The 25,571-nt window shown below is 53.2% G+C and overlaps 1 protein-coding gene across 1 annotated transcript; it reads left to right on the forward strand.

Moving 5' to 3' along the window:
• The first annotated feature begins 1,078 nt into the window (after positions 1–1,078).
• CDIP1 (cell death inducing p53 target 1) lies at positions 1,079–25,450 on the forward strand. The gene is made up of 7 exons (XM_032843762.1): positions 1,079–1,188; positions 21,415–21,503; positions 21,913–22,014; positions 22,153–22,308; positions 23,106–23,379; positions 23,502–23,638; positions 24,584–25,450. Exons 3-6 carry the CDS (start codon positions 21,930–21,932, stop codon positions 23,611–23,613), a joined length of 627 nt encoding a protein of 208 aa, XP_032699653.1. The 5' UTR covers positions 1,079–1,188; positions 21,415–21,503; positions 21,913–21,929; the 3' UTR covers positions 23,614–23,638; positions 24,584–25,450.
• Positions 25,451–25,571: the final 121 nt, after the last annotated feature.

Genomic DNA, 25,571 nt, shown 5'->3' on the forward strand with positions numbered 1-25,571 from the left:
TGGACATTTGTGTATGGGTTTGTGTGTGGCCATATGTTTTCATTTTCTTGGCCTTATTCCTAGGAGTAGAATTGCTAGATGACTCTGTTTAATCTTTTGGGGAATATTTGCCCTTCTTTCTTTCTTTCTTTCTTTCTATGCCCAAAGAAGGGCTTGAATTTACAATCCTTAGGTCAAGAGTTACACGCTCCACCGGACTGAGTCAGCCAGGCACCCCTGCCCTTAGTTTTAAGTGCAAATACAATTCAATCATCTCCTTTTTATACCTTGATTCTTCTAACAGCAAGTGAGAGATGATAGTTCCCATTTTGTAACCAGGGGAACCGAGGCGCAGGGCACTCTCAGGTGAGCGAATAATAACCACGTCCAGTGCCATTCCTTCCTTACAACAGCGCCAGGAGGCCGGCCTCGTATTTATCCCCATTTTCTGGTTATAAGATAGTATCCGGAACAAAGCCATACAGCGGTGTGGTCCGACACTTGACCCCAGTTCTATCTTACTCAGTTTTAGGCTTTCGCGGGCTCTTAAGCCCTCTGCTATTCGGTGGACTCTGGAGGGTCGCTGAACCTCCCCCAGCCTCTGCCTACGTGACCTCCGCTGCACACGATACTCTGCACTTGGACACCATTTTACACAGCAGAACCACCCACAAAAATGCAAAAAGCGTGACATGAAACATAAATGAGACGTTTGTTTACAGTATGAGAGCTAAAAAACTAAGGCACGATGGTGCCTGATTTGACCTCCGCTTGGACCCTCCAAAACCTAGCGACTAAAGCCTTTCCCATTCCGGGCACGTCCACGGAACGCACAGCACCTAACCTCAGTGAGCTCCGGCTGAATAAATGAAGCTGCGCCTTGCTCCGACCGATGCCCTGGTGCTGCGAGGGCGGGAGGGAGCGCTAACGGGTCCTTCCCCTAACTTCACGCCACTCTTCCTCAGGACGAAACCGTTCCAGACCCTCTCACGTGTCCCACCTTAGCCGAAGCGCCTCCGCTCCCCGTGACGTCACCAGGGGCCGTCACGTGTCGCCCAAAGCCCCGCCCCGGCGCTGACCTCATGGCTCCGCCCCTCGCCCTGACGCCCTCTTCCAAAGCATACCCGCCTCCTTCTGACAGACGAGCGACGGCGAGCTGCGGAGGTGTTCGTTCCTGCAGCTGCGGCAGCCGTGGGTGCCGCGGGGACGGTGAGTCGCCTGGGCCGCTGGAGAGCTTCCGGCAGAGCCCCCCGGGAGCAGAGCTGGGCGCTCGCGGCCCTCACGGAGAGGGGGGTGACCTCGGACCGCTGAGCCCCCAGCCCCCGCCTGCGGCGCCTGCGCGGTGCATGTCGGGCACTGTTGTCTCCCCGACCCGCGGAGCGCGCCTGAGGCGCACGAACGCACTACATCTCCCAAAGGCCTTTGGGCGGGCGGGGGGCGGTGTGCGCGCAAAGCCCCGCGGGGCCGAGGGTCTCGTCCACCCAGCGCCTGGACCGTGGGTTGTCGGCGTTCGTTCGGCCTCGGGCGCCTGGCCTCCCGAGGTAAAGGGTCCCCGGGGGCGGCGCAGCGAGCCGGTCGTCTCCTCGCCGGGCACTGATGCGATCCAGAGCGGCTCTCGGGGTTTTGACGTCGCACCGTCTCTGGGTTGACCGGTCACCCGCGGGGCTGCGGCTACAGTTTGGCCAGGCCCTGGCGGCCGCCGGGATCTATGCCTTGGGGGCTGCCGGATAGCTCCTCGGGGTCCCGCTTATCATCTCTCCCGCGTCCCCTCTAAGGAAGGGTCGGGAAATAGCATCTCCCGCTTTCCGCGAGGGCAGTTTCCTCAAGGAAAGGGGGTCGGGAGCAGGGTCCCGGGGACAGAGGAGCCCCTGGTGAGCTCCTCGGTGACCTTGGCAAGCCCGAGGGGCCTGCGCGGTTCCCCGCCCCCCCCCTCCGCTCGCAGGCATCTGTAAATCTCTGTGGCCGGCTCTCGGCCCGCACGCGCCAGGGCTGGTGGGGAGGCAGTGACCTGGCCAGCCTTCGGGCCCAGCTTCGTGCGGTCGAGGACCTTGGTGTAGTTGAACGTACGGCGTCTTCGAGACCCACTTTGGGCACTTGTTCGTAGGTGTGCGTTTCTGTTTTCCTCTAAATGTTCCCAGGAGTCTTCTCAACAGGTGTCAGGTAAGGAGCTAGCGGCTCGGAGTGTCTCCAGTGTGGGTCTCAGATCCTCTGCCACGAAATCACCAGGGCCTTTGTTAAAAGGGCTGCTTCCTGGGCAGCGGCCCCCCCCCCGCCCCCGCAGGTTCTGATTCAGCAGTTATGGGATGTGTCCAGGACTCTATTTAATAAGCTCCCCTGATAATTCTGAGTCACATTTGGGGTTGAGAGCCGTTATCTTGAAGTGTAGAGGATAAAGGTCCTGGGGCAGAGCATACCAATTTTGTATGTAGAGTGGGACCTGCTGGTGTGCAGGCAGTGCGTAGGCAAGTATGACCTCTCTCCTGGGTACTTTGTTCCTTACATCCAGGCTGACTTAAGAGTTGGGTGGGGAGAAACATGCCAGCTCTGCCTTGTTCACTGGCCCACAATTAATTATGAAGAATTTTAAACATACATAAAAGTTGAAAAAGCTTAACACAGTACCGATAGACCACCACCTAGAACGCACAGCATTTTATTGTATTTTGTCTCAACTCTAATGATCAACAGTGCATCTTGTTTATGTGTGTCACAGTAAGTGTGCACATCAGTCTGTTTCCCTCCCAAATAATTCAACATGCATATAATTAAGTAGAATCTTAGAATTTTTGCTTATTGTCTTTTAACCAGTAGAAGCCCTAGGCATTGAAGTGTTACCTCTGTCTCTGAGGAGCTGGAGGTTTTTCCATAGGATGGGCCTCTGGAACCGGGAAGGAACTTTACATGTATTCTTTTTTTTTTTTTTTTTTAACTTTTTTTTTTTTTAAGATTATTTATTTATTTATTTATTTGACAGAGATCACAAGCAGGCAGAGAGGCAGGCAGAGAGAGAGGAAGGGAAGCAGGCTCCCCGCCGAGCAGAGAGCCCGACGCGGGGCTTGATCCCAGGACCCTGGGATCACGACCCGAGCCGAAGGCAGAGGCTTTAACCCACTGAGCCACCCAGGCGCCCCCTTTACATGTATTCTTAACAGTGATTTGAAAACAGTAGGCCATGGTTCTAAAATCACTAAAAGCAGAAACATGGAATGAGCGATGGACAATAATACTTCAGGGAACAAAAATGTTTTGAAGGGGTACTAATGAAATGTATCCCAATAGTCAGATGGCCCCAGCAGGTCGCAGTGACAATAAATGATACAAGTTGTCAGCTTGCATACTCTGTTGCTGCTCCTTATATTTTATGTTTGCCTGGTTTGAAACTGCTAGTTTGGTGTGTTTTCTCAAGCTCCAGGGGAAGAGGGCTGCCTAGCCCAGTTGACAAGCTTTGAGTCTCTTGGGCTGAGGTACTGTGTTCTGTAGGCACAAACACCAGCGTTTAATGCAGTTCAGTTGTCTTGAGAGGGAGAGGAGACAGGTCCTGTAGAAATCCACCTCCAGCTTCAGCAATACTATTCAAAGGGCATGCACATCTGTTTATTCATGGAGGACACAGGGAAATGTGGTAGTTAGAGTCATGGCACCTTCTGTTGACATCTCTGTCCTTATGTGAAGGAAACTGTCACGCTGGTGAGAAGGCAGCATGCAGGGGGAGCTCTGCAGATAGCGTCTGCCCTTAGTGGGGAGGAGAGCCAGGCTCGAGGTTTGTTAGGCCTCCACAGAGGGACTTGGAAATGGAGTATAGAGAATGGGTGTGTGCCAGTTTCTAGAAACCCACAGAGGGCCTCTGCAGTCCGGGGTCTCCTAGGCATGTCTCCCCAGGAGGTGGTAGAGGCTGCATTGCTATTCAGTGCTGCAGAGGAGAGGGGGCACTCGGCCTGGGCCTGTGGCAAACCCTCTCCCCCCTGAGAAGACAGCCCACCCAGGGGATGCAGGTCTGGTCCCTGTGGAGCCTGTGGACCAAGCGCCTCTCCTGCTCTGTGAGTTACCAGGTTCTGGTGATAAAGGTGAGGTCCTGGGACCAGTACTGTTGAGATTCAGCGGACCATGTTGGAGGCACTTCTGTTGCTTCCAAGCTGTGTGATGAGGCGTTTGCCCTCCCATAGCCTCACTACCTGCATCTTTGGCAGGTGAAAAGCAACACCCAGGTGAGAAGAAGACCATATCTGCTCGTGCAGAAAGATTAGGGTCCCTTAATGTTAGACAAAGTAAAACCAGCACAAAACCAGGCAATGCAGGGGAAGTCCAGTGACATTCTGAGAGTTTCCATAAAAGTGGCTGAGATGCGTTTGGTCGGATTGGTTTTCCAGAAAACGTTTCTCATCATCTTTTGGAGCTTCTCATCTGTGGGTGCTGTGAGCTCCTTCATGGTCTGGCCACTGGGTGACCCCGCACCATCGGATTCTTACACAAGGAGCTGTCGTGAAGGTCCAGTCAAAACTGGACGTGCTGGGTACGTAATGTGTTCCTTCTGTATCGAATCCATCTGAATTCAGACCTACTCCAAGGTCTGTGTTTTCGAAGGAGAAGCAGATGGAGGCCGCAGTAGGTAGAGAAGGCTGGAGGGCTGTCCTGGGCTGGGGTTTGAGAGCTCTCAGCCTTAATCCTATGGGAGGAAGTGAAACGTGTCGCGGTTCTAAGCAGCATTAAGAGCAGCGGTCTCACAAGCTGGGGAAGCGCGGGAAGGCAGTTGTGTTTGCAGAGGCTGCTCTTGGTAAGTGCTCTGGGCCCACCTGGCAACGCCCTCCGCTATGCTCCATCCTCGAGGGTCCTCGCGGGTCCTCGAGGGTCCTTGCAGCAGCCAGCGGGCCACACAGGCATCGGTCTCTCGGTGGAGGAAATGGCCAGAGGTAGTAAGCGATTTACCGAAGATTTCCAGATCCGGGCACAGCAGCACTGGAGAGAGTGAGGCTGAGGGGAATGTGGGCTGTGCTGGCCCCATCATGGAAAGTGCTGGATGGAGTTGACTGTGACTCTAAAAGGGGGTCTTCTGTCTGGACTTTGGCCATAAACCAGGCAGTTTCATCAGGAAGCCAGGGACTCCATCCCTGCTAAGGCTGTATTCTGCCCCAGTGGCTGTGGGTGGGGGACATTTGGGCAGGAAACAGCATGGGAAGCCTAGCTAACCCCAACCCTCACAGACTCGCTTATTTATCCCACCTGTGCCAGGGGCTGAGCACGGCCTGCAGGGCCACGAGTGGGAGCCCTCCTCCAGTGTTCCCTGGTTGGGAGGTAAGTCTGGAGGGAGTCATGGGGAAGGCCCAGGTTTGCTGGAAAGGCACGGGGGCAGGGGGAAGCTGTGTGGAGGTTGAGGAAGGGTCTGTGGAAGGTCCTTTTAGATGGGGTGGGGTTTGGTTTATTTGGAGAAGAGTGGATTACAGTCTGGGTGGCTGCAGTAGAGTATAGTAGAGAAGTGTGGAACGTGAGGCCAAGTCTAGACTTTGGCCCTTAAACCTTGAGCAGTAGATGAGTGATTGGATCTGTGACCTCTTTAAGCCATGGTATTGGCAGGACTTGCTGACAGTTCGAGGCTTAAGGGCCAGAGAAAAGTCTGGAACACCTCTCACGTCCGTCTTCATGGCTGGGGTACTGCTAACGGCACAGGGCCTGTGGGATGGGGAAGAGCTCCTCTCCAGAGTACCAGCCAGGCTGCACTACTTATCCACCCGGACAGCCAGTGTTCAGTGTGCTCTCGGGGGCTGTGGAGACACTGGCCCCAAACCCCGTCCCTGCCCTCCCGGAGCTGCTGGTCTGGACTGGGGAGGCCAGCCCCTTGACCATAGTGTTCTGTTTCCCCTGTGCTCACAGTGACTCTGTTGTCACAGACTGGGAATCCTGCCCTCCTTCTGTAGGGCCCACCCAGTACCCGAAGCCTCCCTAGTGCCCTCCACAGAGGCCCCTTCTCTCACTGGGAGCACCTCCTGTCACGAGGTGTTGTCTGGGTTTTGCTGAGTAACTTTTGTCAATTCTTCTTATGTGTGAGCTGGCTTCCTAGCTGGATCTACAGCTTCATGAGGCCCAGTGCCACACAGTGAGTGACCTCCATAGAGGGACCCACAAAATGTTGGCTGAATTAAGGAGTCAAGAATCTGAAGGCTTTTCAGACAGGTAGTCGCTTGAAAGAAAGAAAAAAAACAAATTTGGGTAGTGACGGCTCTACTGAATAAAACTGGCCTTTCCTAGGCCCGGAGGAATTCTGTACTGCTCCAGGCGAGAAGTTGCCCTGTGACCCTTTGTCAGCTCTTGGACTCTGGGGCATTCTATACTGCCTGAGGCTCAGGCCTCAGTCTCTGGCCCTGTGTAGTCAGGCTCCGGTTACGTGTATTTCTCTGTGCATTTACATGCTTTATCTGGAGAGCGTATGGTTGACGCCATGACCCAGTTCTCTGTGCCCCAGTCAGACTGGCCATGAAGAAACCGTGTCTGCTGGGGGCGTGCGGGCTGAGAACTGTCGGTTCCGCACTGTCAGCTACCGCCTGTTGGTATGAGGACTTGGGGGCCCGCATTAGTACACCAGGCACAGTGCAGGAAGTGGAGAGCCACGGGAAACCGGACGGCCTGATTTCCCAAGCCCTCCATCTCACTCGGAGTCAAGTGGACGTCCTTTAACGCCCGAGGACCTGGCTTCCCTCCCGTCAAGGGCCAGTCCCTCTTCTCTCAGCTCCTCCCCTCTCCTGGCACCCACACGACCCAGCCCGCAGCTCCCAGGTTTGTGCAGGCACACTCCAGGCGTCCGCACTCAACTCTCTCTGCCTGGACCTTCTTTCCGGAGTGGCGCGTGCGGCCTGTTCCATCTTGGCCTGAGTGCTCCCCACCCTGAGAACCCCTCCCTGTTGATAACCGCAGCACCGCAGCACTCTCTCCCCTGCTCACCCGCGGCACGTGTTACTGTCTGACAAACTATATACTTGACCTGTCTGTGTTCTAGCCCCCAGCCCCCTGCAAATGTTAAGCTCCACGGACACAGGTTTTTCCCCACCTTCAGGGCCTAGGTAGTGTCTGGCTCAGAGCGTGTGCCGGGTGTTTATGTCTGAATGACATTGTGTCGTGTGCCTGCCTCTCAGCTGTCCTGCCTTAGTACCTTGTGAGGGGTAGGGAGCTGGGTGTACGAGGGCTCCTGCGCTCCCTGCAGCACAGCTGGATCTCCCCAAGTGAACATTCAGTGGCTAGGGAGGGTGTGAGGTCATCTGGTAGAGCCGACACCTCATGGTCCAGCTGCCCTCCACATTCCTTACGTTGCCCATGAGCACAGAGATGCGCAGGAACTGGGCCGCTGCGCGGACGGCACGCCGCCCTGAGTTCTGTTCCTCTCCCAAGCCCTGCCCTCAGCAAGGGAAGAGCAGGGAGCCTGGTAGGCTCACTTCAGTTGTTTCTCTTTTTTTGTTTGGGCCACAGTGAAATCCATGTAAACTCACATGGTGGAATTCTGGTGTGCAAAGCCCTTTGTTGGGAGTGTGAGATCTTGCTTGAGTGTAGTTTGGAGACAGTGTGAGAAAAGAGACAGGGCTGAGTCTGGTGCATCTCATGTGTGTGGGGCATGAGTCAGGGCTCCTCTCCGAGCAGCTGGGCCTGGCTCCCATCAGAGAGTGGGGCGGGGGAGGAGGGGGTCTGGCCCACTCCGTCTCCTGCAAGGCACCCTGCCTCTGCTGGGGGCGGGCGGTTAGTAAATGTTTGAAAGGTCATGAATGTCAGCTGAGACCTTGGACTTCGTGATCTCTAATGACATTTCTGTCTGGAAGGTGGTCTCGAGATGTATGAATTAGAGAAATCGCATGTGGCCATAAGTAAGGTAAACCAGATATGCCATGAGCTCCTGTTTTCCCAAGGAGAGGATCCGAAATAGTTCTTCAGTCCCGACTGGCACGAGTAAACTCTCTGGGCCACATGTCCATTTAGAGTGATAGCAATTTAAACTTCCATATACTGTTTTGTGTAATGTAAACTGTTGATGTGATTTGTTCTTCACTCACGTGTCCCAGAGCACTTACGTCCCCACCCTTCCCTTTCTCCATTGTGGACGTCAGGTCACGGTCACAGACATCGGCCCCGTGTGCTCGGCCGCGCGGTTTGCCTGAGCGCCCCCGGCCACTGGGACACTTCCACTGGAGAGCGTAGCCCAGGAATGTTCTCTTGTGTCGGGTTGTTTCCATTGGTCCGGCAACATAGCTTCTTACTGTGCTGTCTACGGCAACATCCAGCCACTGCAGTGGGCTCCAGGAATGGTGACTAATCTGCGACATAGCTACTGGTTTCTGGCTTTTTTCTTTTGACTGATGCCATCTGGGTGACCTCTAGAAGCCTGTCATGCTGGCACCGGTGAGGTTGCTGCAAGTCCTGTTCTCATTCCATCTCTTGTTGGTTGAAACTACTGGAGAGAACGCCCAGTCACGTGAAGGCTGTAAATGATGTGCGGACACTTCCTCACTGTCGGGCGGGGAGACCCGCACTGGCCTGGCTGCAGCTAAGCTCCCCTCTGGGGCCGCACCGACGCGGCAGGGTTTGCGTCCAGAGTGCGTTCTTCCAGCTGGGGGGCCGTGTCCGTAGCGGCCAAGTGGCTTCCTTGCACGGAGGGCCTCGTGCTTTTCCCTGGGTCAGAATGGTGTATCTTGATCTCAGATAACTGATGAAAACGGAGTTGAGTCAAAGACTGCTCTGTGTCAGCTCAGGGGGGGCAGAGGTAAGGGTTTTTTCTTTCAGGGCTTCGTTTTGATTGCCTAAGGGATGGTTTTTTAGACTCATCCTGCTTCTAAAATTTAGTTCCCAAGCCCTGCCTGCCTGACAGGTGCAGATGACTGGTTTCTTCACTAGTGGCTGCAGCTGTGTCTTAGCCTCCTTTGCTACTCATTCTCCTCCTGTCCAGCTCCAGACACACACACACAAACACACACACACACACGCACACGCACCCCGCCGCCTGGGAGGCTCCTCTGAAGGAAGGCGGAGGAGATGCTGGACCCCAGCTTGGAGGCCTGGGCCGCACTCCCAGCAGCTGCCCCAGCTGGCAGCCCCACCCCGGGTGCAGCTCTGTCACCTGGTCTGTCTCCGTTTCCTGTGTGTGTCTGCTGGGCTTTTCTTATCTGCCCTCCTCTGCCAGGTGACCTCATGCTGGCTGTCCAGGCAGGGTCTCCTGAGGCTAGAACTACCTTGGATGGTCTTTATGTTCCAGGTTTACAGATCTAGAGCCTCTTTGTTACTGGAGTACGGTGAGGTGACCTGGTTTAGAGAACGGACTCATGCTACCAGACTCCCGTGAGACCAATGTAAAGACCGTAACACCACTTTAGGGTAGAAAACTGGCAAATTGCCAGTCCCTGGGTTTGCTTCTTGGACTGTTGCTTTTCCCAGAGGTTATAGTCAGAGGCACCTTTGTGAACTGAGGAGGAATAATACACATAAATGTAACAATTATAATGAGCCTTTTTTTGGAACGAACCAATCAAAGGAGCTGCCCATTCTAGAAAAACTAGAAACCACACGTAACAGCTTCTGTGTGTGTGTTTGTATATAAACAAATGATCCAAAATCTTAACACCCAGAGAAAACAATTAACATTTGGTGTGTAATAGCTATGTAAATATGTATTTTTGAAGTAGAATCCGTCCGCGTACGGGTTTTATGATGCAGTGTCAAGACCATTGTTCTACCTACAAAAATGGGTCTCTATCATTTTGGGAGGTGAATACAATTACATTATGTAGGTAAACCAGGCAGGTAACCAGTCCCTTTGGTGGAACATAGGACATTAGTACATACAGGCATCAGCCTGTGAATATTTGCTCACATGCTCACTTAGCTCTAGGGCAGATGTCTTGAAAGGAAATTAATGAGTCATATAGAATGTACAGATAGCGGAGTTGTCCCCCAGAGGACCCGCACTGACCCGCTCTGTTGTGTTCCATTGCTGTTGACACTCAGGGAGTCGCAGTGGTTTGCCAGGACTTTGACAAGAATTGAGCATGATGTAAATTGTTCAGCTATGATTGTTGTCATCAGAGTTCCTAGAAATCTACTTTTTAATTTAGAACCATTCCTTGAGTCCTGTCTGCTTTTGGATTTTGCTCCTAAGAGCAGCCTGTGTATTTTCTCTCTCTCTTTAAACTGTGTACTTCTTTCTTGTGTTCTGCTTGCAACTCCGTAAATACCAGTGATACAAGCAAGAATTTGTGTTTACTGAACACTGTGTGGCCGGCTGTGTGCTGTGTGCCTTCACACACAACCCCACTTAGGTCTCATCATGCCTCCGGAAAGCTGGGGAACAGATGGCTGGTGTGGGACTGAGTGCCTGGGCACCGGCAGGTGAGGATTCTGTCCTGTCAGCTGGCGCTGTGACCGGGGCTCAGACCTCCTCTTGGAGCCACGGGCTTGGGCTGGTGTCCTAGCTTCTTAGAGCCATGATACCGATCAGGGAGCCGGCAGCCGGGTGGGATGAGAGGGGCAGATGGGAAAACCAGATCTGCTTTCTGGTCCTTTCTGTGTCTTTACTTTAGCTTGTTTTGAAGTATTTAGAATTCCCGTGGCATCAGATAAGCCTGTGTTCACATGGAAAAATAAAACCATTCAGAGCCACCAGTGATGCTCTCTGAGGGAGGGGTTGCCTCTCCTGTCCTGCCTCCAGCAGTAAGAACAATGGGAACTGGGCCCCAGGCAGGATTTCCCAGGCCCTCCAGAGCTAGAACTTGGCAGCCCAAGGGCCTTATTCAGCGAACCCGTGTGGAGGCAGCAGCATGAGCTAGATAGAGAAAGCCAAGTCGGTGGGAAGTCGGGACTGGGAGCCTTTCAGTTACAGTCCGTTGTTGACATACCCTCAGCCTGACTAGCACTGTGTATTTCTTTCTTTCTTTCTTTTTTTTTTTTTTAAGATTTTATTTATTTGACAGAAATCACAATTAGGCAGAGAGGCAGGCGGAGAGAGAGGAAGGGAAGCAGGCTCCCCCCTGAGCAGAGAGCCCGATGTGGGGCTCGATCCCAGAACCCTGGGATCAGGACCCGAGCCGAAGGCAGAGCCCCCAACCCACTGAGCCACCCAGGCACCCCGCACTGCGTATTTCTAATGATACTTGCATTCCTTCTTTGTTAATAATCTGGAAATTTACCAATCACAAGTAATTTCTGGCTATAGCGTGTTTGAGAATTGCTGCAAAACTAGCTTTTCCATTTCTCTTTAATTACTGGAAATATGTCTGGCTGTATTTACTAGGAAACCCAAAGTTACCAACTAAAACAAGTTTGTTTCTTTCTCACTTAGAAGTGGGGGAAGTGGTAGCTTCGGTGCTGGCACAGTGTCTCCGTGGTCTTCTAGGGCACCTCCTCCTGGCCTCAGTATGGCTTCCATATCCAAGGTCACCTCATGGTCAAGCATGGCTGCAGGAGCTGTCACAGCCATATTTAGGCAGCAGACGAGAGGGCGGGAGGATGGAGGGTCTGTCTGGCCAGGGTGGCCCTTCCTATCCATCCTTACAGCACTCTGCTTATGACTCATTGGCCATAGCCTAGTCACCTGGTCACAGGTGCCTGCAGGAAGGGCTGGGAGTGTCTTTTTGACTCGTCCAGGGTCATACAGTCTGTCATGGTGGGCAGGATACCTGTGAATCCTGTGCTTTCAAACTTTATTGCTGGTTAAGAAAGAAAGTTGACAGCTTTGTTCCTGAAGACTGAGTGATTGGGGATGGGGGCACCACTCAGGAGACTGTGCTGGGAAAGAGGAGGGCTGGGGCACTGCTGTGGGGATGCTGTGGGCTTCCTGGCCCATGATCCTTATCCTGCCTCTTGGCTCTGGTCCCCTGGGACCTACCGATGAGTGTGAGCGCCCTTGCCTGGGCCATGACTGACTGTGAGATTGCCCGAAAGGAGAGATGGCCCCTTAGGAGGATTGCTGTATCTCTTCAGGAGTCCTGCAGAGCAGCCTCAACTTGGCCCTGTCACAGATGGACTCTGCCGGGCTGGGCCACTCAGGTGGGGTTTGATTCCAGGCCCCGCCCCAGATCCTGTGAGAAACACACACCGGGATCCCCACAGTTGGGTGGGGGCAGAAGCTGCCATGGCAGAGGCCTCGGTGCCTGTTGTAAGTTGTTCACAAAAACAGTGATATCAGCAGGTGCCGTCTGCTCCCTACAGTTGGGTGGGGGCAGAAGCTGCCATGGCAGAGGCCTCGGTGCCTGCTGTAAGTTGTTCACAAAAACAGTGATATCAGCAGGTGCCGTCTGTTCCGTGTTCTCGTGTGCTGGGTCCAGAGCTGCTGCTCTGGGTATTTTGCACACACTGTTTATTTTAAACCTTGCTCCCACCCCTGGAGGCAGGCACGATTACCTCTGGTTATAGATGAGGGAATCAGGTTCAGTGAGGTCACAGGTCACGCAGCTACAAAGTGGGGAACTGGGTCTGAGCTGGTCCAACAGCTCCTCTCAGGCCGGGTGCGCAACAGCCCTGCTGGTGCCGGGGTGTGGCCAGAGCAAGCTCAAGGGCTCACTGGGCTGGGCTGCTCCGGGTCTCCATGGCAGCAGGGTTGCCTGTAGCATTGAGGTATGGTACTCAAAAGGTGCTGTGTCCTGGGGGCTGCCAGGGGGCTGAAGGTCAGGACTCTTTATGGCAGTGCTAAGATGCTGTTACAGGGCCATTCTCACCTTGTTGGCTGTCATATCTGTGGCCCAGAAATAGGGAGGAGTGAATGGCTGTCTGACTCAAGGCAGAGACACCAACCTGGGCTCCTCCCGGTTGTGATGATGCTCACCACACCCACAGGTCTTATTTAAGAAAAAGCAGTAAAAATGTCTTACTGTACTAAATCATCTTGACCCTCAACTACATATCTCTAGTATTCTGTGTGATGAAACATGAGACCTACCTCGTGCACACACGGAGTATGATAGATACCTCAGGGAAAGCACGTGCACAGTTGTTTGAATTGTGCACTGAACTAGCTTTCTCGTGGAGCTCCAGATTTACTTAACAACTGATACACAAACCGTGGTTATTCACATTTGGGGATTTAGTGGACATTCTCTTGAAAATGAACAGTGAGCCCACTACTTCAGGGGAAACAGCTGACCTTTGTTTTTGTAAATGTTACCAGTGATAAATTTGTTAATCTCCTTGTGGCCAATGATAAAATTGGACTTTCAAGGGATAGTTAGTTAGAATTTTGGAAAACTTGTGTCTGCCACTGTGAGCTTGACAGCTTCCCAGTAGTTAAAGTCTTTGCTGATGATCTTGGGGGTGATGCTAGCCTGCGATTTGAGTGGGGGGTAAGTAGTAAGTAAGTAGTAAGGCACATCAGCACTATTTTGTCTTCATAATCAGGGCTCATGTTGTGAACCGATGTTTTCCAGATGACTCGTGTCTGCTGTTGGAAACCATGGGTGGGTAAAAGCCATTCCAAATGCAAGGTGGGCTGGTGAACTATAACGTAACAGGAGGAAGAATTCATTAAACCTTCAAATTCCGTCTTGCCGCTAACCTTTGAGACACTACCTGGGTCAGGTTTGGGTGTGGTATGGAAGAATGTCCACGGTTACATACCTTAAGAGACTCTTCAAACGCCCCTCCCATTTCCAGCGGCTTATCTTTGGGAAGCTGGGTTTTCTTGGTGCGCTTTGACCACAGTGTAGCAGACAGACAGGGTGGAGAAGCACGGGAGAACCCGGCAGACCTCCCAGAAGTGAAAAAAGATTGCAGAAAGGGAAAACAGTGCCACCTGTCTCATTATTATAGTTGTTTTGGAGGATAGTTATTTTAACTATTTATGCTGACATGTAATGAGTTTATTGATGGTTTGTAATGACTTAGTAATAAATATTTTTAAAAAGCCCTCATTTTAAAATTCTTAATATGGTTGGGTATTGATAGATACAACCTACAAAACAAAAGCTTTTTAGAGTCCTTAGTAATCAAGTGTAAAGGAATCCTAAGACCCAAAACATTGGGGTTGCTGCTGCTCTAGCAGATCCTGGGGAGATTTGTGTCAGAAAGTCCTCCTTCCAGGCACTGCCTTCACTGTCCTCTGCCTTCACCTCTGCCTCATCTCCTGGCACCCCTCCTTGGTCCTCCAGGAACACCCACTCGTGCACAGATGGGGCTTAGCATCAGACCAGCCCTCCTGGCCCTCCCAGTCTGGGTCTTCCTCCAGAAGGGAGTGTTGGTGTGTGTCCCTGGCGGGTCCTGTGTGGTGCAGCAGAGACGTGGGGGCAGGGTGGGTATCCCTTGGCGGTGTGCAGGACCATTCAGACTGCAGAACTGGGTTTGCAGCTGTGGCTGCAGCTGGGGAGGAGTGTCTCCTGCTGGCCTGGGCCCAGGCCCTCCAAGGTCCCATGGGCAGCCCGCCTGGGCCGCCGTAGGCTGTTGCCAGTTGGCCCCGCTTTAGACCAACAGCAGCTCTCTGCAATGAATGATGAATAGTTGGGAGCTGAGCAGAACGCCAGAGGCCTTTCCCAGGGCCCCAGAGTCTTCGCTTTTAACTCCTCTCTGGGATGGGGGCGGGGGGGACGACCCAGAGGACAGCCGCTGAGCTTGGTGCACTAAGAAGGGGAGGAACCCCCCCACCCCCGCCCACCTCCTCTCTGTCACCAGGAATTGAAGCTGCCCATCACAGCTCTGTCCTGAAATTGTGTTCCTTTCAAAATTTTAGTTATGCAAATAATACACAGATACCTTTTTGCTTAAGATATGCATAAGTCTGTATAATGACAAAAGCCTCGCCCTCCTTTGGCTGTTGGCTGCCAAACTTAAACCCCAGAGACGATGATCTTGGTCTGGGGTCTTTCTTCCCCATCTCTCATTTATAACCACGCACACACACAGAACTATCCACACCAAGGCGGGTTTTGCTTTTGGGGGGTGTAATTATAATTCACGTGCCATACAGTCCACCCTTTTAAAGTGTACAGTTCAGAGGCTTTAGTATGTTGGAAGAGCTATGCCGGCATCACCACTGTCTAATTCCAGAGCCTTGTCATCCCCTCAGTAGACCTGTGTTTGGACCTGAAAGTGCTCTGCTCCCCTGCCCAGTGAGTCTGCCATGTGTCTGGGCATGTGTCATTGTCACTGCTCTGCACACAGCCTGGCCAGAAGGCAGGGGTTCTAGTCCCAGGTCCTAGGAAGACTGAGGCTCAGGGATGGTCTGTAACTCCCCCAAGGCCACCGGCTTTAAGTCTAGGGCTGAAGCTCCGGAGTGCCACATTCTCCATGTGTGGCCTGTTCTCCCATTAACTGATGACCGACATGGGGCAAATCCTTGCCCCTCTGTGAATGGGAGGAGGGTGGGGCTTCTTGCCTTCCTGACTCCACGTTGGAACACTGTGTGTCCTGTCCTCAAAGCTGTCGTCCTCAGTAGCTGCTTAGAATATTGTCTGGGATGCAGACAGGGCCTGGGATGGGTGGGAAGGGAGGAAAGATGGGGCAATAAGGCAGTTCTGCTTGTTTCATGGCCCTAAACCCTAAAACCCATAGCAGGCATCTCAGGATGTCATTTCCTTCCTTACACCTGGGGAAACTCTCACCTGGTCCCACCAGCTCATCGGAGGAGAAGCAAGGGCTGCTCTGTGGGGGTGAGGCCTAGTTATTCTCTGTGACACGGCTGAGGCTCCCAGCATTGGGGTGCAGAGCAGAAGTTTCTATTCTGCAGTGGACCTGCGCTAAGGGCCAAGGAGTGTCAGGCCCTAGGGAATGCTGGTGCAGCCGGTGGCACTCAGAATTCTGCAAGGCCAAGGAGGGGAGCTGTGGGCGGCTCTGCAAAAAGGGCCAGGCTCTGTGTCTGGCACAAGTGTGTCCTGCACCCAGAGGCCCCAGCATCTGCCGTCCTTGGGAAAATGAGGGGAGATCGCAGGGCAGTGGGTCTGCAGATAGGTGTGAGGACAGGCTTCATCTCATTTTAGAGTGACTTGGATAATTCTGTATAAAACCACAGTGGGTGCTAGGCTGTGTTGGTTGTGGGTGCAAGGGCCAGACTGGCCTCAGGTGGCCCCATTCTGTCTTCAAGGGGCTAAGAAGCACATGCAGGCCTGCCCTTGGCTCTCTCTTGTTAGAGACCACGCAGGACCTTCTCTCCTGGGCTTACCATCCCCTGGCCCTTGGGGCTCCCCTAAGTTTGCCCCCAGATCCCCAGGGCCTTACTATTCCCTGTGGTAGCCTGTGGCCCTTTCCATTCTAAGGGTTTTCTTGCTGGTCTCCCGGAAGCAGGCCCATGGTAACGTGCGGAGAGGCTGCAGGCACAGGGTGTCCACTGGAGGCCAGAGCACCTTCTCAACTCTAACTTGAGCCTTCTAACTCACCAGCCACATGGCCCACACTGCCTCCCTGCCTTGGCAAGGGTCAGGACCGTTACTGGCAGGCTAGCCTCATCCGGAAAAGGCAGTCAAGGGGACATTGATCTCCTCTGTCACTGTGAGCCTTGAGGCTCCTGTGGCGAGGTGCCATCCAGTAACCTAACCTCCGCTCTTCACACATTTCCAGATGCTGCTTAGTCTCAGCCTAGACTTCCAGCCTCTGGAGAGCAGCTGTTTCCCAGGGGCCAGTGGCTTCTAAAGTGGGAACCATTGGGACTGGGGCAGTGGCACGTCACTTATCCAGGACTACGTGGCAAGTTCCTAAGCATCCCCAACACTGCTGAAAAACTAATAAACAGGAATTTAAAGCTCAAAGAGAAATCACTGAAAACACCTAAAATGCTGATGGTGAGGGCATGTGGCGCTGGGTATGACGTGAGCTGTGTGCACCTTCTCTGAAGGGGAGATGCTAGTAGCGGCCCTGTGTGGCTGAGGACAGTTGAGCACCCGTGGCAGGTGCCCTGGGGCTATCAGGATTCTGGCTTCTCTAGGTGCGTACTCATCTCTTGGATTTGTGCAATCCTGCAAGGCATGGAAGCTCTGTGTCCTGGAAATACGGCCCACACTGCCTGCCTGGGCGGAGCTCTGACTCGTGCGCCTGCACGGTTCCACTGTGACAAGACGGCTTCATTTAAGAATCTCCCTTTCTGGGGCACCTGGATGGCTGAGTCGGTTAAGTGTCTGTGTTGGCTGGCTGCTGAGTGGTCCCAGAGGGTGCAAAGTGATGTACAGCGTCAAGCCCTCTGGGCCCCAGGGCAGCCCACTCAGTGCGGTAGACTTGGGAGGGTTTTCAGGCGATTCTGTTTCTCCACATATCTCTTAAGAGGTCAGAACGGGAGGCTGAGAGGCCTGTTTTGGGCTTCTGGGGCTGTACACTGACTTCACTGAGCTCCTGGATTACAGGCCTCTCCCCTCTCCTGAGTGGGGAACGACAAACCCCAGGGCTGGGGTCTTGCAGCCCCTCCCATCACCTCTAGGACCTGATGCTCTGGCACCAGTGTCACAGCAGGCTTTCCAGGGTGCGGGTTCGAGTCCCACAGTTGCATCTGTAGCATCATTTGAGCAGTGTGCATTTTTATTGGAAAACTGTTTTGCTTTGGGGGCATATGATTTTTAAGATTTTATTTGAGGGCACCTGGGTGGCTGGTGGCTTAGTCATTAAGCGTCTGCCTTTGGCTCAGGTCGTGATCCTGGGGTCCTGGTATCAAGCCCCACATTGGGCTCCCTACTCGGCGGGAGGACGGCTTCTCCCTCCCTCACTCCCCCTGCTTGTGTTCTCTCTCTTGCTGTGTCTCTCCATCAAATGGATAAATAAAATCTTAAAAAAAAAAAAAGATTTATTTGAGAGAGAGCGTGCACAGAGGGGGAGCAGCAGAGGGAGGGGAGAAGCAGGCTCCCCTCTGAGCAGGGAGCCCAATGTGGGACTCCATCCCAGGACTCTGGGATCATGACCGGAGTTGAAGGCAGACACTTAACCAACTGAAGCACCTGGGTGCCCTGACATTTTTTTTTTTTTTTAAGATCATAGCATTCTTACAATATTTATTGCACCTTAGACAACATAGTTTTGTGGCATGCCCCTTGGTTTTATATTGGGAGCACTGGGGGAACTAGGGGTTGAATCCCAGAAAAAAATTTTTCTTTTCCTAAGATTTTATTTATTTATTTGAGAGCAAAAGAGAAAGCACAAGCCCGGTGGTGAGGGGCAGGTAGAGGGAGAAGCAGACACCCAGAGAGCCCAACATGGGGATCAACCCCAGGACCCTGGGATCATGACCTGAGCTGAAGGCAGACACTTAACCCCTGAGCTACTCAGGTGCCCCAACGTCTCTCCTTCATACTGAAGGGTCCTGCCCCTAGTCTCTGCCCTGGTTGAGGCTCCAGAAGGGAGCTGGAGGATGGGTGCAGGTGTGAAGGGGAGGCAAGACAGAAGTAACAGCCGTGCTGGCTGAGGGAAGGCGTGGAAGCAGGTGGTCCGAACAGTAGCAGGAGTTAGCGTGCTGCACGGCGGTGCCTGCTCTAGGTACAAAGGCCGGCTCAGAGTTGGGTGGATACCATGGAAGGGCTTTGCCCTGAGTGCCAGGCTTATACCATCATTATGATGGCGGAATTCCAGAAGCAGAATCACGTGCTCTGGGAAACCATGGAGCTAATTGTGACGTTGATGAAGTCAGGCTTGCATCCTCGGAGGGTGGTGCAAGTGCTGTACGCCCTCTGGACACAGAGGGGCCGGGAGGACCCAGGCTAGTTCCTCTGTCCTAGCACTGGAAAATGCTCCAGTGACTCACCGACGCAGTGCACCTTTTCTTCCTGGCTGGATTCCTGGTGAGCTCAGGCTGTGAGACAGGCAGTGGGGCCAGCCAGCAGCATCCCAGATGCTGGTAGGATAGGAGTCAGTGACAGGTGCTGGCCCATATTCTAAGACACTCAGTGGGATACAGTTTTCTGCAGAAGCACAAGCCTCTTTCTCTACCATCAGAATGGCGCCTGGGGAGCAGGCAAGGACTTCCAGGTCCAGCACATAACAGCCAGTCCTGTCTGGAAGGGGACTTTGTGTGGTGTCCTTTAGAGACTCTGTGGCTTCCCTTTCTTGATCGTGCCCTATTGAAATTCACCTGCAGGCAAGGGTGGTGGGAGAGCCATGCAGAGTCCTAGACTCAGCTCTGCCTCTTATATGCCACGTGACCTGGGTAAGTCCCATCTTTTCTTGGCTTCCATGTCTTTGAAGGATTCTAAGTAGCAGCTCAGAAGAGAAGGTCACAATATATACAAGCACTTGGGAACATGTTCTGTTTCATGGTGGTCAAAGAAACAAGTAACTGAGTGTCATTTTAATGTTACCCGTTAGTGATAACAGTTGTATCCAAAGTGTGTACTGTAAATTGCCATTGTCCTTCCCAAAGGCACAACATGGCCATAGCCTTTGACCTCATAATTTCACTTCTGGCAAGTTTAACCAAAGAAGAAGATCCAAGAAAGGGAAGGACCATTTGCCAGAGGCTTTCCTTGGTTGGTTTTTTGTTCTTGTTGTTTTTTATTTTTTTTGTTTTTTGTTTTTTTATGAGAGTAACAAGCATTCTAAATGCCTTAATAAGGGTTGGACATGTAAACAGTGATGGGCCCATTTTAGGGAGTCTTAAAATTGATGGCCATGGGGTCTTGCAAAATGGACAAAATATATAGGACACCATGTTAAAACTGTCACAACAGCAAGTACATAAAAATATACATGACTGCACACAGACGGGCAGAGACTTGCAGGGAGACTAGCTGCATTAAGGTGCTGAGATCAGGCAACTTTATTTTGTTTAGTCAGTTTTATTGACCTATAATAATCCACCTACCATACGATTTCCCCATTTAAAGTATGCGATTCACTGGCTTTTAATACATTCGCAGAACAGTGCAGCCATCACTACAGCCAGTTTGGATATTTTCTTCACCCCAGAAGGAAACCCCATATTCATCTCTGTCCTCCCTATCCCCCAAGCCCATGACAACCCCAAGTATGTTTTGTGTGTCTGGGTCTGTCTGGCCTGGGCGCGTCATGTAAGAAGTCACAACCACATGGAACCTTTCGGGTGGTGTCTCCCACTGAGCGTCCTGCTTTCAGGCTCATGCAGCCTGTACCAGGCTTGTGCCTCGTCACGGCGGGGTACGTTCCCGCCAGAGGCTGCAGCTAGTTTGTTGGTCACTTGCCAGTGGTCGGATACCTCAGTTGTTGACACTTTCTGGCTACTGTGACTAGTGATGCTGTGAACATTCATGTACAAATTCTTATGTGGTTTTCAGTTCTCTTGGGTGCGCACCTAGGAGCAGGATGACCGGTCACGCGGTGTGAGCGCCGGACAGCCGCGCTGTGGGAGGACTCCAGTTTCCCTGCATAATCGTTACTTTCTCACTGTAGCCATTCTAGTGGGTATGAAGTGGTAGGTTTGATTTGCATTTCCTTTAAGCTAAGTGTTCAACCTTTCAGGTGCTTTTTGGGCATTTGTTTTTTATCTTTGGAGAAATGTGTATTCAGATCCTTGGCCATTTTTTAATTGGGGTGTCTTTTGGTTAATGAGTTCTTCCTATAACTATTATAAATACAAGTCTTTTAGCAGATCTGTAAAAATTTTCTGCTGTTCTGTGAGCTCTTTCCACTTTCTTGATAGTGCCCTTTGAAGCCCAAGAGGTTTTTTTGTTGTTGGTTGTTTTAAAGATTTTATTTATTTAAGAGAGAGCAGAGCAGGGGCAAAGGGAGAGGAAGCATACTCCTTGCTCAGCAGGGAGCCCAAGGCAGGACTAGATCCCAGATCCTGGGATCATGACCTGAGCTCAAGGCAGACGCTTAAACTGAGCCACCCAGGCACCCCGAAGGCCAAGTTTTTAATTTTACTGACATCCGGTTTTTCTTTTGTTGCTTGGACTTGGGTCTCTCAGGCCCTGCCACTGATCTGTGACATTTAATAACCTTAACTGACTCTAGGCTCCTTCTGCCCTGGTGGGGTTCTGAACTCCCGCTGGCGGGGCTCCCAGATGGAGCTGCACTAGAACTGCTGTCACTGCGTGTCTCTTTGTACTGTTGAGAATTTTTTCTAGTTCATACTATTTCAGTTAAAAAAATTAACAGCGTCACTTCAAAATGCTACTCATTTCAAACCTCCTGTGCTAAACAGAGTGAAAGGAAGTGCCTTGCTAACCCCAAGGCAGCAAGGCCCCCTGGTTTCCTGCTTCTCCCCCAGGGCCCAGCAGCAGGTGCTCAGGGAGCCTTGGGAGGGAAAGACGTGAGGGAAAGGTTTCACTTCGCACCTTCCTTCCCACACCATCCTCCACAGAAACGGGGGGCAGGGCCCCCTGTGCACAGCTGGCTTTCAGAGCTGCTACGTGGGGAGTAGCCGGTTCTCCTTTCTTCCTCCAGTGGGTGCGGGTGTGTCGGCCGGTGTGAGCCCGGAGCTGCCGCTGAGAGGAGGAGGGTGGGCCGGCGGGTTGCTGCTGTGCTGGCGGGAACCAGCTGAAGGGCGGGGGGTGGTTGCAGCTCTTGCCCTAGTGCTGAGGCTCTGCCTGTTCTTCCCCCCAGAACAGCTCCCTAGAGCCCTGCGTGTCTGCTCCGGCTGGCAGTAGAAGGAGCCTCTCCTGCCTTCCCCTTCTGCGTACCTGGGATTTGAGGTAAAAAGTCTCCCCATCCTCTCCCACAAGCATGGCGCTCCGGCGTGTAGGCAGCCTGCTCCCTGGGGGAAGGGTCCGCCTCATCAGCTTGTCCTCACTGGGCACCCTCGCCTTCTGGCTCTGACACAGGAAGCGCAGATGATGATGGACGGTGGCGGCTGTGGACCTGGTTATCCTTGGTGATGGTGGGGCATCTCCAAGGCCTAAAGAGACCCCGGTGACTCTAAACTACTCTACTGAAGGAGTCTGTGCCAGTTTACAAGCCCTGTCCCCCACCCAGAGTGCAGAGATTGACGTGGAGGCATAAAAGGCCTCCTGAGCTGCTGGGGCTCAGAGGACTGTCCCAGGCCCATACCTGACCAGCATGCAGGGCTTGGGAACTTAGTTCATGTCCCAGCTTTCCTTCCAGGTCCAGAAGCAGCAAAGATGTCCAATGAGCCACCCCCTCCTTATCCTGGAGGCCCCACAGCCCCCCTTCTGGAGGAGAAGAGTGGAGCCCCACCGACCCCAGGTAGGATTCAGTGCTCCTGATGGTCCTGTCCTTGCCCCTTGCCCATCCCAGCTCCAGAAGCTGATGCCTGGAGCAGCCCTCCCACTGATCCTGCCGCCACTGCCCTCTGAGCTCCCTCTCCCTGCCTTCTCTGTCCAGGCCGCACCTCCCCAGCTGTGATGCAGCCCCCTCCAGGCATGTCGATGCCCCCCGCAGACATTGGTCCCCCACCCTATGAGCCACCGGGTCACCCAATGCCTCAGCCTGGCTTCATCCCCCCGCATATGAATGCAGATGGCACCTACATGCCTCCAGGTAAGTAGGAAAGGGGAGCACAGAGGTCTGACCAGTCCAGCATCCAGGGTGTTAGCTGGGCTGCCATCCTGCCTTTGCTGTAGGTAGGTGGTGTTCCTGCCCAGTGTTTTTTCGGGACTGGAGGGTACTGACTGTGGGTGTGGAGGGAGGACATGGGAAGGTGTCCTGGAGCAAAGCACTGCTATGCAGGTACTGTGGGCAAACCACATAAGCCCTGGGCCCTTGTTGGGAGGAGGGCTAGCTCCTGGGAAAGCCCCTCAGGCACAGTGGCAGGTGCTGACTCATGGGTGCTGTGTGGGCCTCTCCCTTGCCAGGGTCCCACATCCATGGGGGAGGCCTAGGCTCCTGTTCAGCAGTTCTTCAGGACTCCTCAGGCCAAAGAAAGGCCCAGGGCTCTTGCACAGGTGGCCCCAGGTAAAGTGGGCCAGTCCCTAGTATTTCAGTGCAGGATCTGACACCGGTGGGGCCCAGAGCCCTGTGTGCACGAGAGAGGCTGGGCTGGTGAGTGGCGAGGCTCTCCCTCCTGTGGTTGAGGGCCCCTATGTGTCAGAGGCAAGGAGAAAACACATCAAGCCGAGACCGAGGAGATATTAGGCCTTCTTCCCAGCTCTGCCATGTCTGGCTGGGCCAAGGGCCTTCTCTGTCTTGGTCCTCATAGGGCTGGTAGAATATAGGTGGTCACCTTGGCCCAGGGCTCGATCCTGGAGGCCTCCTCTTGTGTCCTGGGTGCTGGGGGCCACATGGGTCAGGTGGCAAGCCAGCAATCCGTCTTTACTCCGTCTTCTGTGCCATTTCAGGTTTCTACCCTCCTCCAGGCCCCCACCCACCCATGGGCTACTATCCACCAGGGCCCTACCCACCAGGGCCCTACCCTGGCCCTGGGGGCCACACCGCCACAGTCCTAGTTCCCTCAGGGGCTGCCACCACAGTGACAGTACTGCAGGGAGAGATCTTCGAGGGCGCCCCTGTACAGACAGTGTGTCCCCACTGCCAGCAGGCCATCACCACCAAGATCTCCTATGAGATTGGCCTGATGAACTTCGTGCTGGGCTTCTTCTGCTGCTTCATGGGGTAGGTGGAGTGGGCGCTTGGGGGGTGGGGGGCCGGGCCCACCTGTCGCCCAGCTGGAGTAGACCTGCGTGCCCTCAGTCCCTTCTCATCCAACCTCCCCATCTTCCCTGTCTCTGATTCAGGTGTGATCTGGGCTGCTGCTTGATCCCTTGCCTCATCAACGACTTCAAGGATGTGACGCACACATGCCCCAGCTGCAAAGCCTACATCTACACATATAAGCGCCTGTGCTAACGGAGCCGGGACTGGACTCCGTGCTGTCAGTCTGGCCCCTTGTGCTTTTGCTCCCCTCGCTCAGTGGCTCGCTTCCATGCTCCCACTTGGGGATGGAAGCCATTCCACCGGTCCCCTGGAAGTCTTGTCCTCTTTGGCTTGCCCTTCCCTGAGCATCTGACTCTTCCGGCAAAAATTCTGTTGGATTTTAAGGCCAAGGGTCAGCAGACAGCAGGGGGATAGCACTGAGCTTGTGTGTTGCTGGTTTGCTTGGCGTTTGTGATCAGGAAGAGAAGCTGGGAAGAGTCTCCTCACATGGTCTCCCTGCTGGGGTCTCATTCCTCCATTTCTGTACAAAGTATAGATTTGGTCCTAATTTTCCCTGGGACCAAAAGCAGCCAGAGCAGACCTGGGGCCTGCAGTAGGACTGTACCTGTAGCCACAGTTATTTCTGATCTCCTGGGCCAAGAGTGGGGGAGTGGACCCAAGCAGGATAGGGTCCTAAGGCCTGGTCTGTTTCTGGCGTGCCAGAGGTAGGCATGATGATTAGGAGGATGACTCTGGCCCTTAGAAGTCTCAAACTCTTAACATCCTGTCCAAGTGCCCAGGAGTTCCCTGGGGTAAGGTAGAGAGCTCAGCACACCTCCAAGTCATGGGGTAAATGTTGGACCCCAGTTTACTAAGAAGGGACTCGCCTCTGGCCCCCATCCAGCTCCCTTTCTGGCCACCCCTCCACAAACCCCCACCTTTGCTAGGGCCAGAAGGAATACCCAGAAGCCTAATCCATCTGTCCATACCGTGTCTTTGCTGTGTATCGGCAAGACCTTTGCCCAGTGGCTGGTGTGTCTCAACTAGGACTGGAGGTGATGGAGAGAAGAGGCCCCTTGTAAGCACACTCAGATTTGTAGTGCTCTCGCCATGGATCCTCTTCTCAGGAAGTGCTGGGTGCTGGTCCCTGGCTGACTTGCTGTCACTGTGCTTGTTTCAACAGCAGGTACTGCAGCAGGAGCAGCTGTGGCACTGGACTGGGACAGGCCAGGGACAAGGAAGGAGCAGCCCCTGGTGGACACCTGCCCTGGGCCTGAGCCCACACTGTATCTCGTGAATGGTTTGTCTGTGAATTCGCTCATGTGGACCGCTGTATCCTGCTGCTGCCCCTCTCCTGGTCTCGCACTGCCACTGCATGGCATCCTGTCACTGTGAATCATGGCTGGTCTCAGTTTGTAGTTTCTCATTAAATTGGCCCTTTCACTCCCCTGCCCGGGGCCTCTGCTCTCTTGGCTGGCTTCCTTCTTTGATGGAAAGAGGGTGGGGGCTAGAAGTGGTCTAAGGCTTGAGTCCTCAGGGTCTTTGTGCTTGTGCTGCACTGACTGCCCAGGGATGACAGTATCTGATTAAACCACACCCAAACCCAGCGTGGACAACCCGTGGGGGTCTACCTGTGACTGGGCCAGGGTTGGATTTGGCTTTCACTGCACTCAAAGAGCGCCTTCCTCTCTCTCACACCGGTTTCACCCATCTCCACGCCATGGCATCTACCCACATCGTCTGCAGGCTGGAGCCCGCTGGCTTGAGCTCAGGGTCACCCCACCCTGCAGGCAAATACCCTTGCTCCCTTAAGCAAGACAGAGTCACTGGGGCTGAGGCTTCTGGTCTGAAGGCTAATGGGGGCAGCCAGTCAGCCCCCAGGTTCTGAGCCAGCTCCCTCCCTACCCCTTATCTGAACTGTGAAAATGGGTAGGCTTGGTCAGTAGTTGAAGACAAAGTTTTCCCCACCATTTAACCCTTTTCTGAATAAAACTTTTGCAGATCCTCAATATATAAAACTGACTCCTACCAATAAAAATATTTAAGTTCACATTTGTATTTTAGACAATGAATTGTTGTAAGACATGTAATGCTTTTTATCCTTATTTATAAATAACTTATTTCAAGAAGTAGGAAACCTCCAAAGTACTTCCAAGAGAGAATCACAAGAC

Source organism: Lontra canadensis, unplaced genomic scaffold, assembly GCF_010015895.1.
Source record: "Lontra canadensis isolate GAN:19392208 unplaced genomic scaffold, GSC_riverotter_1.0 scaffold143, whole genome shotgun sequence".
Lineage (NCBI taxonomy): Eukaryota > Metazoa > Chordata > Mammalia > Carnivora > Mustelidae > Lontra > Lontra canadensis.

Excerpts from the sequence above, each read along its gene's own strand:
- CDIP1 (XM_032843762.1), top strand. The coding sequence starts at position 21,930 with ATGTCCAATGAGCCACCCCCTCCTTATCCTGGAGGCCCCACAGCCCCC. Across the intron at positions 22,015-22,152 it reads TGGAGCCCCACCGACCCCAG|GCCGCACCTCCCCAGCTGTG; the intron begins GTAGGATTCAGT and ends TTCTCTGTCCAG. Across the intron at positions 23,380-23,501 it reads TTCTTCTGCTGCTTCATGGG|GTGTGATCTGGGCTGCTGCT; the intron begins GTAGGTGGAGTG and ends TCTCTGATTCAG.